Genomic DNA, 12,208 nt, shown 5'->3' with positions numbered 1-12,208 from the left:
ATATAGGTTCTGTCTGATTTATTTCATTTCACGGGCCATGGTGTGCGGCTGTGATGTCTTCTGTATTTTATGGTGGTATTTGGAGTTCTCTATTTTATATGTGATTTCTTATGGAAGTAACTTGGATGCTTGGTGTATAATGTGATGGGCACTAGGATGCACTCTGTTTTATCAACGGCCACTAATGTTCTCTGTATAAGATGAATGTCACTGTAATGCTCTCTGTATTATCTAGCAGTCACTGTAATGCCCTCTGTATTATATGACATTCACTGCAATGCTCTTTGTATTATATGGCTGCAACTGCAATGCTCTCTGTATTATATGTCATCACTGCAGTAATCTCTGCATTATTAATTTAGTTAATTTACAGCAGTGGCTAGTTATGTGGGATGAACATTAATAGGAATAATGACAAACCAATAGCACAGGCCACACCCCTATATAGACCACTCCCCCAAATCACTAGTAATACAGCCATAGCGCTCATCACACCCCCTGCAGCAGTACACAATAGGCTCTTCCTGATTTTCAGCTCCAGGCCCATGTGGACCTTAATCTGGCACTGTGTAGATCCCTGGCCCTAAACACACCTCTGTTTGGTGAAACAGACCCCCATCCCACTCCCGTGATCACAGGACCCGTTGGTGCACGGACAGAACAGGTCCTGCACATCGGTACTTTGCTGCATGAACAGAAACTCAGTCAACATCTGAATAACCTCATCTGTTCCATCACTCCAGTTTCCAGCACATGACAGAGACTAAGCAGGTCAGGGGAGGAGTGTTCTGTTTGTGCAACCATGGGAGCATTTGAATGCTGCACTTTTCCTACTGTCTTAAGAGGGAGATGTCAACCTACAGCACCCCCACTTACCAGCTCGATAACCTCCCCACCACCACTCATTCCCAAAATAAGACTCTGAGACAGGAATTTGGATCAAACTACTGGCCACAGTTTATTTCATTACCTTATTCCATTTTACCTTATACGGTTGCAGGGCACGGACAAAACAGTGGGCAAGGCAAAAATAGGATTTTAATTACCTACCGGTAAATCTTTTTCTCATAGTCTGTAGAGGATGCTGGGGTCCACATTAGTACCATGGGATATAGACGGGTCCACTAGGAGCCACCGGCACTTTAAGAGTTTAATAGTGTGGGCTGGTTCCTCCCTTAATGCCCCTCCTACCAGACCAAGTCTAATAACTGTGCCCGAGGAGACGGACAACTAAGAGTGAAGGATTTTACACAGATAGTGGCGAGATTCACACCAGCTCACATAAACAAGGCAAACCAAGCTAACTAGCTTGAAAACTCAGCAAAACCCGAAAAACATTACTTAACTAAGTAACAACGCAGTACGTAACTAAGAAAAAGCAGTACTGAACCAAGTAACCACTGCAGGATAACGAAGCGCTGGGCGGGCGCACAGCATCCTCTATGGACTACGGGAAAAGTATTTACCGGTAGGTAATTAAAATCCTATTTTCTCTTACATCCTAGAGGATGCTGGGGTCCACATTAGTATCATGGGGATGTACCAAAGCTCCCAGTACGGGAGGGAGAGCGCGGAGGCTCCTGCAGAACTGATTGATCAAACTTAAGGTCCTCAGAGACCAAAGTATCGAACTTGTAGAACTTAGCAAACGTGTTCGACCCTGACCAAGTAGCCGCTCGGCAAAGTTGTAAAGCCGAGACACCCCGGGCAGCCGCCCAGGAAGAACCCACCTTACGAGTAGAGTGGGCCTTAACAGATTTTGGACACGGCAATCCTGCCGTACAATATGCATGCTGAATAGTGAACCTGATCCAGCAAGAAATTGTCTGCTTAGAAGCAGGACACACAATTTTCTTGGGATCATTAATGGACAAACAGACAGTCTGATTTCCTGTGACTGCAGTCCTCTTAACATAGATCTTCAAAGCCCTCACAACATCCAAGGATTTTGATGTAATCGAAGAGTCTGTAGCTACTGGCACCACAATAGGTTGGTTGATATGAAAAGCCGACACAACCTTTGGAAGGAACTGCTGACGCATCATGAGCTCAGCTCTATCTTCATGGAAGATTAAGTAGGGGCTTTTACTGGACAAAGCCCCCAATTCCGACACACGCCGAGCAGAAGCTAAGGCCAACAATGTGACAGTCTTCCACGTGAGAAACTTGACCTCAGCCTCCTGTAAAGGCTCAACCCAATCTGATTGCAAGAAATGCAACACCATGTTAAGATCCCAGGGTGCCGTCGACGCCACAAAGGGAGGCTGGATGTGCAGAACCCCTTTCAAAAAAGTCTGAACCTCAGGGAGGGCAGCCAATTGTTTCTGGAAGAAAATGGATAAAGCCGAAATCTGGACCTTTATGGATCCCAAACGCAGGCCCATATCCACACCTGCTTGTAGAAAGAGGAGAAACCGTCCAAGTTGAAACTCCACCGTAGGAAACTTCTTGGACTCACACCAAGACACATTTTTTCCAAATGCGATGATAATGTTTAGACGTTACCCCTTTACTATCCTGTATCAGGGTAGGAATACCCTTGCTCGGAATACCCTTCCGGGCTAAGATCAGGCGTTCAACCTCCATGCCGTCAAATGTAGTCACAGTAAGTCTTCATAAGCGAACGAAGATCCTCGCGAAGAGGAAGAGGCCTCGGATCTTCCAGCAGGAAGTCCAGAAGATACGCGTAACAAGCTCTTCATGGCCAGTCCGGAGCAATGAGAATTGCCTGAAACCTTGTTCTCTTTATGAGTTTTAGAATTCTTGGAATGAGAGGAAGTGGAGGGAACACATACACTGACTTGAACACCCACGGTGTTACCAGGGCATCCACCGTCTCTGCTTGTGGGTCTCTCGACCTGGAACAGTACCTCCGAAGTCTCTTTTTGAGACGTGAGGCCATCATGTCTATTTGAGGGACGCCCCAAAAACTGGTCACCTCTGCGAACACCTCCGGATGGAGGCCCCATTCTCCTGGATGGAGATCGTGCCTGGTGAGAAAGTCTGCTCCCCAGTTGTCCACTCCTGGAAGGAAGATTGCTGACAGCGCCACTGCGTGCTTTTCTGCCCAGAGGAGGATTCTTGTTACCTCTGACATAGCAGCTCTGCTCTTCGTTCCTCACTGTCGGTTTATGTAGGCCATCGTCGTCACATTGTCCGACTGTACTTCAATGGCCTGATTTTGCAGAAGATGTGTCGCTTGGAGAAGACCGTTGTATACGGCTCTCAGTTCCAGAATGTTTATTGGAAGAATGGATTCCAGACTTGACCACCTTTCTTGGAAGGTTTCCCCTTGAGTGACTGCACACCAACCCCTGAGACTTGCATCCGTGGTTAGAAGGATCCAGTTCTGAACCCCGAACCTGCGGCCCTCCAGAAGGTGAGCCATTTGCAGCCACCAGAGGAGTGAAATCCTTGCTTTCGGCGACAGACGTATCCTCTGGTGCATGTGTAGGTGAGATCCTGACTATTTGTCTAGGAGATCCAGTTGGAAGGACAGAGCATGAAATCTCCTGTACTGAAGAGCCTCGTAGGAGGCAACCATCTTCCGCAGAAGGCGAATGCACTGATGAACCGATACCCGGGTAGGCTTCAAGTCATCCCGGACCATTGATTGTATCACCAACGCTTTCTCCACCCTCTGCACTTCCGTGTCGAGGATCATCCCCAGGAAAGACAATCTCTTTGTTTGCTCCAAATGTGACTTTGGAAGGTTCAGGTGCCAACCATGTTCCCTAAGCAGATGAGTCGTGAGAGCAATGGACTGCAACAACTTCTCCCTGGACGATGCCTTTATCAGCAGGTCGGCCACATATGGAATTATGTTCACTCCCTGTCTACGGAGGAGAACCATCATCTCTGCCATCACCTTGGTGAACACCCTCGGTCCTGTGGAGACCGAATGGCAGTGCCTGGAACGGGTGGTATTCATGTGACCGCCGCTCAGCTGACCGACAGTCACATGAACTCCTCCACGAGCCCGACGGCTCACTATCCCGATGGTCGGCATGCCGACCAACAGGGACTATTTCCACTCGTGGGTGTCCACGACACCCATAGAGTGGGAATAGAACCCGTGGCGACCACAGGTCGCCACCGAGCCCGCAGCGTGGCGAGCGCAGCGTGGCGAGCGCAGCGAGCCCGCAAGGGGCTTGCTGCACTCGCCCCTCCACGCCGGGATCCCGGCGACGGTATGCTGCCGGGATCCCGGCGTCTAACAGTGCAAATCTGAGATAAGCCTGATGCGGCAGCCAAATCGGAATGTGGAGGTACGCATCCTTGATATCTAGGGATACCAAAAACTCCCCCTCCTCCAGACCTGAGATCACCGCTCTCAGGGACTCCATTGTGAATTTGAACTTCCTGAGATAAGGGTTTAACAATTTCAAGTTCAAAATCGGTCTGACCGAACCATCCGGTTTCAGTACCACGAAAAGGTTTGAATACTAACTCATGTGTTGCATATGAGGTGGAACTTGAACAATGACCTCTGACTTTTCCAACTTTTGTATGGCTTCCTGTAGGATAGCCCTTTCTCTCAGTAAAGTTGGCAAGCCTGATTTGAAGAATCGGTGAGGCGGGAGTTCTTGAAACTCCAGTCTGTACCCCTGTGACACAATATCCTGTATCCAGGGATCTAGGCCGGACGACACCCAGACGTGGCTGAAACGTCTGAGTCTCGCACCCACCAGCCCGTTCTCCTGGCTGTGCGGTCCACCGTCATGCTGAGGATTTTGAGGAACCAGAAGCAGGCATGTGCTGCATGTGCAGGCTTCTTGGATTTTGCCCGACACCCTTTAAAGAAAATGGTAGGAGGCTTGGCCTCTTTTGTCTTTTAGGTCCGAAAGGACTGCGATGTTGATGAAGAAAAGGGCATCTTCGTAGAAGGAGCAGCTGAGGGAAGAAAGGTCGACTTACCCACGGTTGCCGTGGAAATCCACGCATCCAACGCTTCCCCAAATAGAGCCTGACCTGTGAAGGGTAGGTTCTCCACACTTCTCCTGGATTCCGCGTTTGCCGACCATTGGCGTAGCCAGAGTCTTCTGCGTGCTGAGACAGCCATGGAAGATAACCTTGCATTCAGTGTACCCAGATCCCTCATGGACTCCACCATGAAACCCGCAGAATCCTGTATGTTACGTAAAAACAGTTCAATGTCACTTTTATCCATCGTATCTAAGTCCTCTAGTCATGTCCCTGACCACTTTTCTATGGTTTTAGAAATCCATGCACAGGCAATAGTGGGCCTTAACGCCACTCCTGAAGCAGCGTATATGGATTTGAGCGTAGTGTCAATTTTACGATCAGCCGGTTCTTTTAATGCGGTAGATCCAGGGACAGGTAAAACCACCTTTTTATACAGCCTGGAGACAGATGCGTCAACTATGGGTGGGTTTTCCCTGGGATCTGGAATTTTTTCTCTGGGGTTTTCCAGGACTTTTCAAATAATACGTTTAATCCTTTAGACGCAGGGAAGGTTAGCAAGGCTTTCTTATTGTATGTGAAGTAAGCCTCCTCAGCCTGCTCAGGTGGTGTGTCAGTAATGTGTAACACATCCCTAATGGCCTCAATCATGAGCTGCACCCCCTTTGCAAGGGATGCCGCCCCCCTCAGCACATCTTCATCACCGTCTGTAGTATCAGAATCGGTATCCGTGTCGGCTTGCATAATCTGGGCAAGTGCACGTTACTTTGGGTATATGCTAGGGGATTTTGAAGTAAGGGAAGAGAACCCGACCAAACTTCCATAGACTTCCTTAAAACCTGAGTTTCAGTCTCAGTATGGGCTACCCTAGTAGAAATCTGAGATAACATTCCCTTATTGGAAGCCAGCCATTGTGGCTCAGATTCAGAAGTCTGAGACATGATATTACATTCCTGGGTACATGGAATGGATTCCTCTGGAGAAGATACCTCCTCTGCAGCATAAGACACAGAGTCCCTGGACATGGTTATGTGAGAATTTGCATATACACACACACACACACACACACACACACACACACAGAGGAAAATGTCAGACACAGTTTCCCCCAAGTACCTTCAGAGAGAGAGAGAGAGTTTGGAGCCAGCACACACAGTGCCCCAGAAATAGTTATATAAGAACTGCCTGGCGCTGACTGTGTACCCTTAATAGACTACACAGCGAATTTACAGCCTCCCCACCCCTTCTACAACCCCCTGGTACCGCACAGGATAGCTGGAGTCGTGTGGAGGGATAGCGCTCCCTGTCAGCGTCGCTGGAAGTGGATCTGCAGAGAGAAAATGGTGCTGGTGAGCTGCTGGGTCTGCTCTGTGGAGAAGCTCCGCCCCCAAACATGATGCATTTTTCCGCACTATTTGAAATTTTATACTGGCCTGAGGTATTATGCTAGCAGCGTTTACCGGAGTCCCTGATAGCCTGACTGACCAGTGTAAGGATATTTGTGCTGGCCCAAGGCGCCCCTCATAGCGCCGCACCTGCTGTAGCGCTGAGCCTTCCGGAGCGCAGTATCAGTACTCCCACCCTGTTGCCGCCATTCACACCGCCTCCCCGTCTGTTGGGTCGCCGGTGACACACTCATCACTGGAATCTTCTGGCTCTGTTAGGGGGTGGCGGCATGCTGCGGGAATGAGCGATCGCCTCGGGCGGCTAACGATCATCACCCTCAGGCGCTCAGTGTCCTGTCTGTGGAGATAGTGGCAATTAACCTCTCAGGGTTGGACACTACTCCCCCTCTAAGTCCCACGAAGCAGGGAGGCTGTTGCCAGCAGCCTCCCTGTGCCTAAATCACTTTTAGAAAAAAATAAAACTAAAGAAGCTCTAGGAGCTCCCCTAGCTGTGACCGGCTCCTCCGGGCCCATTTTCTAAACTGGGTCTGGTAGCAGGGGCATAGAGGGAGGAGCCAGCCCACACTATTAAACTCCTAAAGTGCCATTGGCTCCTAGTGGACCAGTCTATACCCCATGGTACTAATGTGGACCCCAGCATCCTCTAGAACGTAAGAGAAAATGGGTCAATGACCCCTCCTGATTGCCTGGGGCGTGCCCCGCCTACCCGGTAGGCACAGCAACAATGCCCCTGGGGAACAAGCCCTCCTGGCACATATCACTCTCGCCTGGCGCGCAGCCCATGGGCAACCATTCAAGGCTGGAGCCGAGCGTGCGCCCATTCACCGAGGGTGATTCTGCCAACCTCAGCTGGCTCCCCCACGTTTGCCTTGCGCACCGCTTCTTCCTGCCAGACAAGGCTCCCTAATTCTAAAAGAGGTTGCAGGATGTGTAATGCCGGAGCCACTGACACTGAATATGGGATCACAGTCACAAGCTGAGACGCGGTCGAAAAATGGTCACAATGGGGCAGATGTATTAACTTGGAGAAGGCATAAGGAAGTGATAAACCAGTGATAAATGCAGGGTGATAAAAACGTACCAGCCAATCAGCTCCAATATGTAAATTAACAGTTAGGAGTTGATTGGCTGTGTGTTTATCACCTTGCACTTATCACTGGTTTATCACTTCCTTATGCCCAGCTTAATACATCTGCCCCAATATCTGCATGACAGCACGCATTGCTCTAGCACAGGGGTGGGCAATTATTTCAGCTGGGGGGCTACTTAACACATTCCAGCGAATATTCGAGGGCCGCACACAAAATATCCCCTCCCTCCCTGGGCACAGTTGCCAGCTCCCCTCCCTCCCTGGGCACACGTGTCAGCTCCCCCCCCCTCCCGAATACTGGGCAGAGCTAGCACCACTGTCCCCCCTTGCCAGGCAGGTTCTGCTGCCACTGCCAGACTTACAAGCATGGATACCCGCAGCCACATTAGCTTAGTCTATTCCAGTCTCCACTTTACCACTGGGCACAGTTGCCATTTCCTCCCTCCCTCCCTCCTTTGGCACAGTTACAGCTATCTCCCCAAACTCATACTGGGCACCCCTGCCCCCTTATCAGGCAGGTCCTACTGCCAACTGCCGGCCAAGCATGTGTACCTTAAGTGATCTCAGATTCAGTACTGTCCTGTAGTCAGGGGCATAACTAGAGCTTTGTGAAAGGGCTACCTTCTACAGAGAGGGCAGGTACAGGGTGACACACATGGTTAGAGTGGGGTTACAGGTTGACACACAAGTACAAGGCATCACAAACACACACACACACACACACACACACACAGATGTAGGTGGGTACAGGGTGTCACACACAGCGGCAGGGTGTATACACTGTCAAAAACGTCGGGAAGGTAGGGGGCTACAGGGTGCCTACAGGCGTAGGGGGTGTACACTGTATCATACATGGATGGGGGAGCACAGGGTGTCACACACACACACACACACACACAGGGGCAAGTGATTTATAGTGTAATACATGGAGAAAAGAGTGTCTTACGCACAGGGGTAGGGGGAACAAGGTGTCATATAAACGGAGGCAGGGGTACAGGGTGTCATATAAACAGAGGTAGGGGGTACTGAGTATCAAACATGGGGGGGGCGGTACAAGGTGTGTAACACACACACATGGGTAGGAGGGTACTGGGATACACACCAGTGGTGAGGGGGTAGTGGGGGTCACACACACAGAGGTATGAGGTACAATGGGTCACACACAGGGATGTTGGGTGTAGGTGGGTACAGGGCTCCCAGGTTGCTCACCTTTCTCTGCATCAATCCACTGAGCTGCAGGGCGTCACATGCGGGACCCAGGTACAGGCCAGGTGGATCCAGACTGGTCACTCAACAAGTGCTGTGCAGCCCAATGGCGCCGCGCCGCCAGTAATTTTGGGTGTGAGGCCGGAACTGTGCCCGGGAGGCCAAGCTCTGCTTCCTCCTCCCTGGAGAAGGGAGGGTGCGGGGGATGCTGCCGCTGTTCCTCCATGATGCTCCACCTGCAGCAAGGGCAGGAGGCGGAGCCGGTCGAGGTGGTTAGGCAGGGAGCAGGAGACAGCCGGGCGTCCAGCTGCCCAGATGATCCGCTGCCCACTGCACAGATCCACACTCTGCCTCCGTCCCCCCGCACCGCCCAGCACCTGACGTCGGAAAGGAAATCCCAGTCAGCAGCCCCTGTGACGTGACTGGTCTTTCCTCAGCGGCGCCGCGTCTTGGAGCTGCTGTAGCGCAATGACAAGCAGCTCAGCCAGTCAGGCCTCTTTTCATTGCGCACTGGTGGGGGACAGCGGGCCTGGCAGGATCGGTTCGCGGGCCGTGTGTTGCCCACCTCCTCCTATACACTGGTCTTCATAACTGTCCCACAAATACTTTCACACCATTGAAAGAGACGTATCTATATACCTGTCTTTTCAGGTCATCGGTCACTCTCACTGTATTCTGCAAGGGACCTCTAGTCTTTCTCACAGACATCTCACACTCTTGTGTGTCCAGGATATGAGATGATCATACACCTAGCAAAAGATTAGCAAGGAAAAACAATCACAAAGAGTGCAAAGCAAATATACAACAGAAATGCTTTTCAATAGGTTTGACCAATATATTAGGCAAAGACAATACAGAGAGCGTAGGGGGCACATAAATGTGGAATATGTAATACCCCTTTTACACTAGCTTTTAAAACACTGGAAAATGCGTGGGGGCGCGCTTTTACCCGTGTTCTTTCCTAGTGGAAAAGGGTCCCCCTACAAATTCCTGGATCAAGTGATCCTACCCGTGTAGTTTGCCGGGTTGAACACGTGTTCAACCCGGTAATCTGTGTAGCGTGAACGGAAGCCGTGTTGAGGTGACATGGCTCCCGTTCACAGTGTATGGGAGGGCAGCACTGGAAGATCATGTGATCTCCCAGCGCCGCCCCTGCCGCGTCAGCAGCAGCGTCACCAACCCGGCAATATGCCGGGTTGTGAGCGCTGTGTGAAAGGGGGCTGTAGCACGGGTCGCAACCGTGTCAGGCTCCCGGCTGCGACCCGTGCTACAGAGGTGGAAAAGGAGTATAACATATATCTGTAAAGCGCTGTGAAATATGTGTGCGCTATATAAATAACTGGTAGTAATAATAATCATGATGATATACAGATGGCTGCTGCTATAAATAGCATGCTTTCTTAGCAGAGGGAAACGACTCTATAAGATGATGACAGTGCACGAAAATAAGCTACTGTGTGTAATAACCTCGGTGCTGCAGCTTTCATAGACGGTATCCAGGTTTCCCAGTGAACTCGCCTCCACCGTTTTAAAGCGGCGATATTACGTCATGCCAACGCGCCAGTGGTGTAGCTTTCCTGTTGCCGTGGACACAGTAGCGGCCACATTGCTAGGGTATCTTCTAGAACCCCTTCGCCGCACGGACCAAGACGCTGGGTAACGTGATTACGGCACCAAGTGGAGACGCCGCGTCCGGCGATTGATGCAATGAAAGACACTCCCCCGTGGCAGCGCCACTCCCCGTGAACGTCAGTAGCTAGTGATGTGGAGGCATCTGTTGCCGGATCTGCCGGCTGGGGGGGCACCCGGCACTCAGACTGTGTACGACAAGTAAGTAAGTGCCCTGTGACTTCTTATGTGAGGAGGAGCTGTGTTGCTGTGAAGTTGTGTATGTAGTCTGTGGACACATGATAATCATACATATGTACTGATGACCTGCTCAGTGTCAGTGTGTTCTTTGTGCTGCTGTGTAACTTCATAGTTGAAAAGTAACTCAGTGTCCTCTGGAGACTGTAAATATTTGTGTCCTTGTAGACATGCTCCAGTCATTGTATGTATTTCTCACAATGGCCCTGATAGTCTGGCTGTGTCAAGTGGTTCACATGTCCACCCCTTCCTAATAGTTACTTATAAACCTAAGAACAATGCCTGCTCCATTCTTACCCCCTGCCCTGTACTTCTGCTGAGCTGCTTCCCACTAAGTACCACTGTCACAGGAGGCTGGCGCTCACCACATAGAATCTGTATGTACAGACAGTATAGATCACCATTTACTAAGTCTTCAAAGTAAGGTTTTATATTATGACCTCAATATTCGTGTTCCTTTCTTTAATCATTTTCCGTAACAATATTGCTACATAATAGATGTTACATAGTAATAGGTATTTATGAAATAGTACAGGAGTTCTTTGAAGTAACATGATTCTCAGAATTATTTGTTCATGGTTTTTGAGTGTTTATTTTTCATGTTTTCTTTCTGTGCTTATTGTAAGTTTTATCAAATTATGTTATACAGTTACTTAGGGGGAGATGTAGAAAACCTTCTAACAAGTAGCAAGTTGCCCATAGCAACCGATTAGCTTATACATATGATAGCTAGATGTTGATTGGTTTCTGTGGGTAACTTCTCAGCTTATCCACTTCTCTACTCTAGGAGGTTTGATACATCTACCTCTGTCACTAATAAGATGCTTAAATTACAATGTTTAATTTGTTTGACAGGTCTTATGAAATATCAACCATGAAGATCTCAAAGCTGCCATTCATCTTAGTGACTGTATTGGGCATTACACTCTTCATCAGCTACGTCAGATGGAAACCTAGCACTCCTGTGACAATGGCGAAATCTCTTCCTCACCTGCAGCTTGAACATGGGAGAGAAACTGTTCCTAATGTAATTCTTTATGGAATAATGTTTGATGCTGGGAGCACTGGTACCCGACTACATGTATATAAATTCAAGAAAATATCCTCTGGTAAGATACAACAAAATGCAGTCCAAGTACATAGAATATTGAAATATATCTCACGCTGTGTACAATCTTATAACATTTGTATACCTAACAGGTTATTAGTGTTGCTATGACAGACTGCCTTGCATGGAAAATGCAGCTGTGGAGATGAAGGGGTTCTTACACAGGAGAGGAGAAAGACTCTATGTTGGGGCACTCTTCATCAAATATTAGACATTTAAAACGTAACTTTTAATAATTATATTTAAAATAAAGTGACACAATTTGTAAAAATATATTTACAAATAAAGATGCATAGAGGTTTTCTTGACAATTTATCAAGATAAACGTTTATCTTGATAAATTGTCAAGAAAACCTCTATGCATCTTTATTTGTAAATATATTTTTACAAATTGTGTCACTTTATTTTAAATATAATTATTAAAAGTTACGTTTTAAATGTCTAATATTTGATGAAGAGTGCCCCAACATAGAGTCTTTCTCCTCTCCTGTGTAAGTGCTTTAAATTTACTGACTCTGGGAGCACCACCGACCAGTAATGGGTACACATTGTGTACATTATTAGTTTAAAGTCGGTCACAGACCAAGAACCTATAACGGTCCATGTCTG

General features: G+C 48.7%; 2 protein-coding genes across 4 annotated transcripts in view; one reads left to right on the top strand and one right to left on the bottom strand.

The window, feature by feature from the left end:
- NPHP1 (nephrocystin 1) overlaps nt 1–10,216 on the bottom strand; it is a 271,740-nt gene extending 261,524 nt beyond the window's left edge. The window contains exons 1-2 of one of the 2 annotated variants that reach the window (XM_063918125.1): nt 10,093–10,216; nt 9,265–9,374 (exon numbers count right to left, since the gene is read on the bottom strand). In XM_063918125.1, the coding sequence (XP_063774195.1) occupies nt 9,265–9,333 (69 nt within the window). In that variant the 5' untranslated portion in view covers nt 9,334–9,374; nt 10,093–10,216. Of the gene's footprint in view, nt 1–9,264; nt 9,375–9,634; nt 9,691–10,092 lie in introns of those variants that run through there. The other variant, XM_063918126.1, reaches the window with a different exon arrangement.
- Nucleotides 10,217–10,291: 75 nt separating this feature from the next.
- Nucleotides 10,292–12,208, top strand: part of ENTPD6 (ectonucleoside triphosphate diphosphohydrolase 6) — a 131,454-nt gene continuing 129,537 nt past the window's right edge. Inside the window, exons 1-2 of one of the 2 annotated variants that reach the window (XM_063918128.1) lie at nt 10,292–10,455; nt 11,347–11,600. In XM_063918128.1, the coding sequence (XP_063774198.1) occupies nt 10,388–10,455; nt 11,347–11,600 (322 nt within the window). In that variant the 5' untranslated portion in view covers nt 10,292–10,387. Of the gene's footprint in view, nt 10,460–11,346; nt 11,601–12,208 lie in introns of both variants that reach the window. The other variant, XM_063918129.1, reaches the window with a different exon arrangement.

Source organism: Pseudophryne corroboree, chromosome 4 (genome assembly GCF_028390025.1).
Source record: "Pseudophryne corroboree isolate aPseCor3 chromosome 4, aPseCor3.hap2, whole genome shotgun sequence".
In the NCBI taxonomy this organism is placed as follows: Eukaryota; Metazoa; Chordata; class Amphibia; order Anura; family Myobatrachidae; genus Pseudophryne; species Pseudophryne corroboree.
This window is presented reverse-complemented; position numbering and strand designations above follow the sequence as displayed.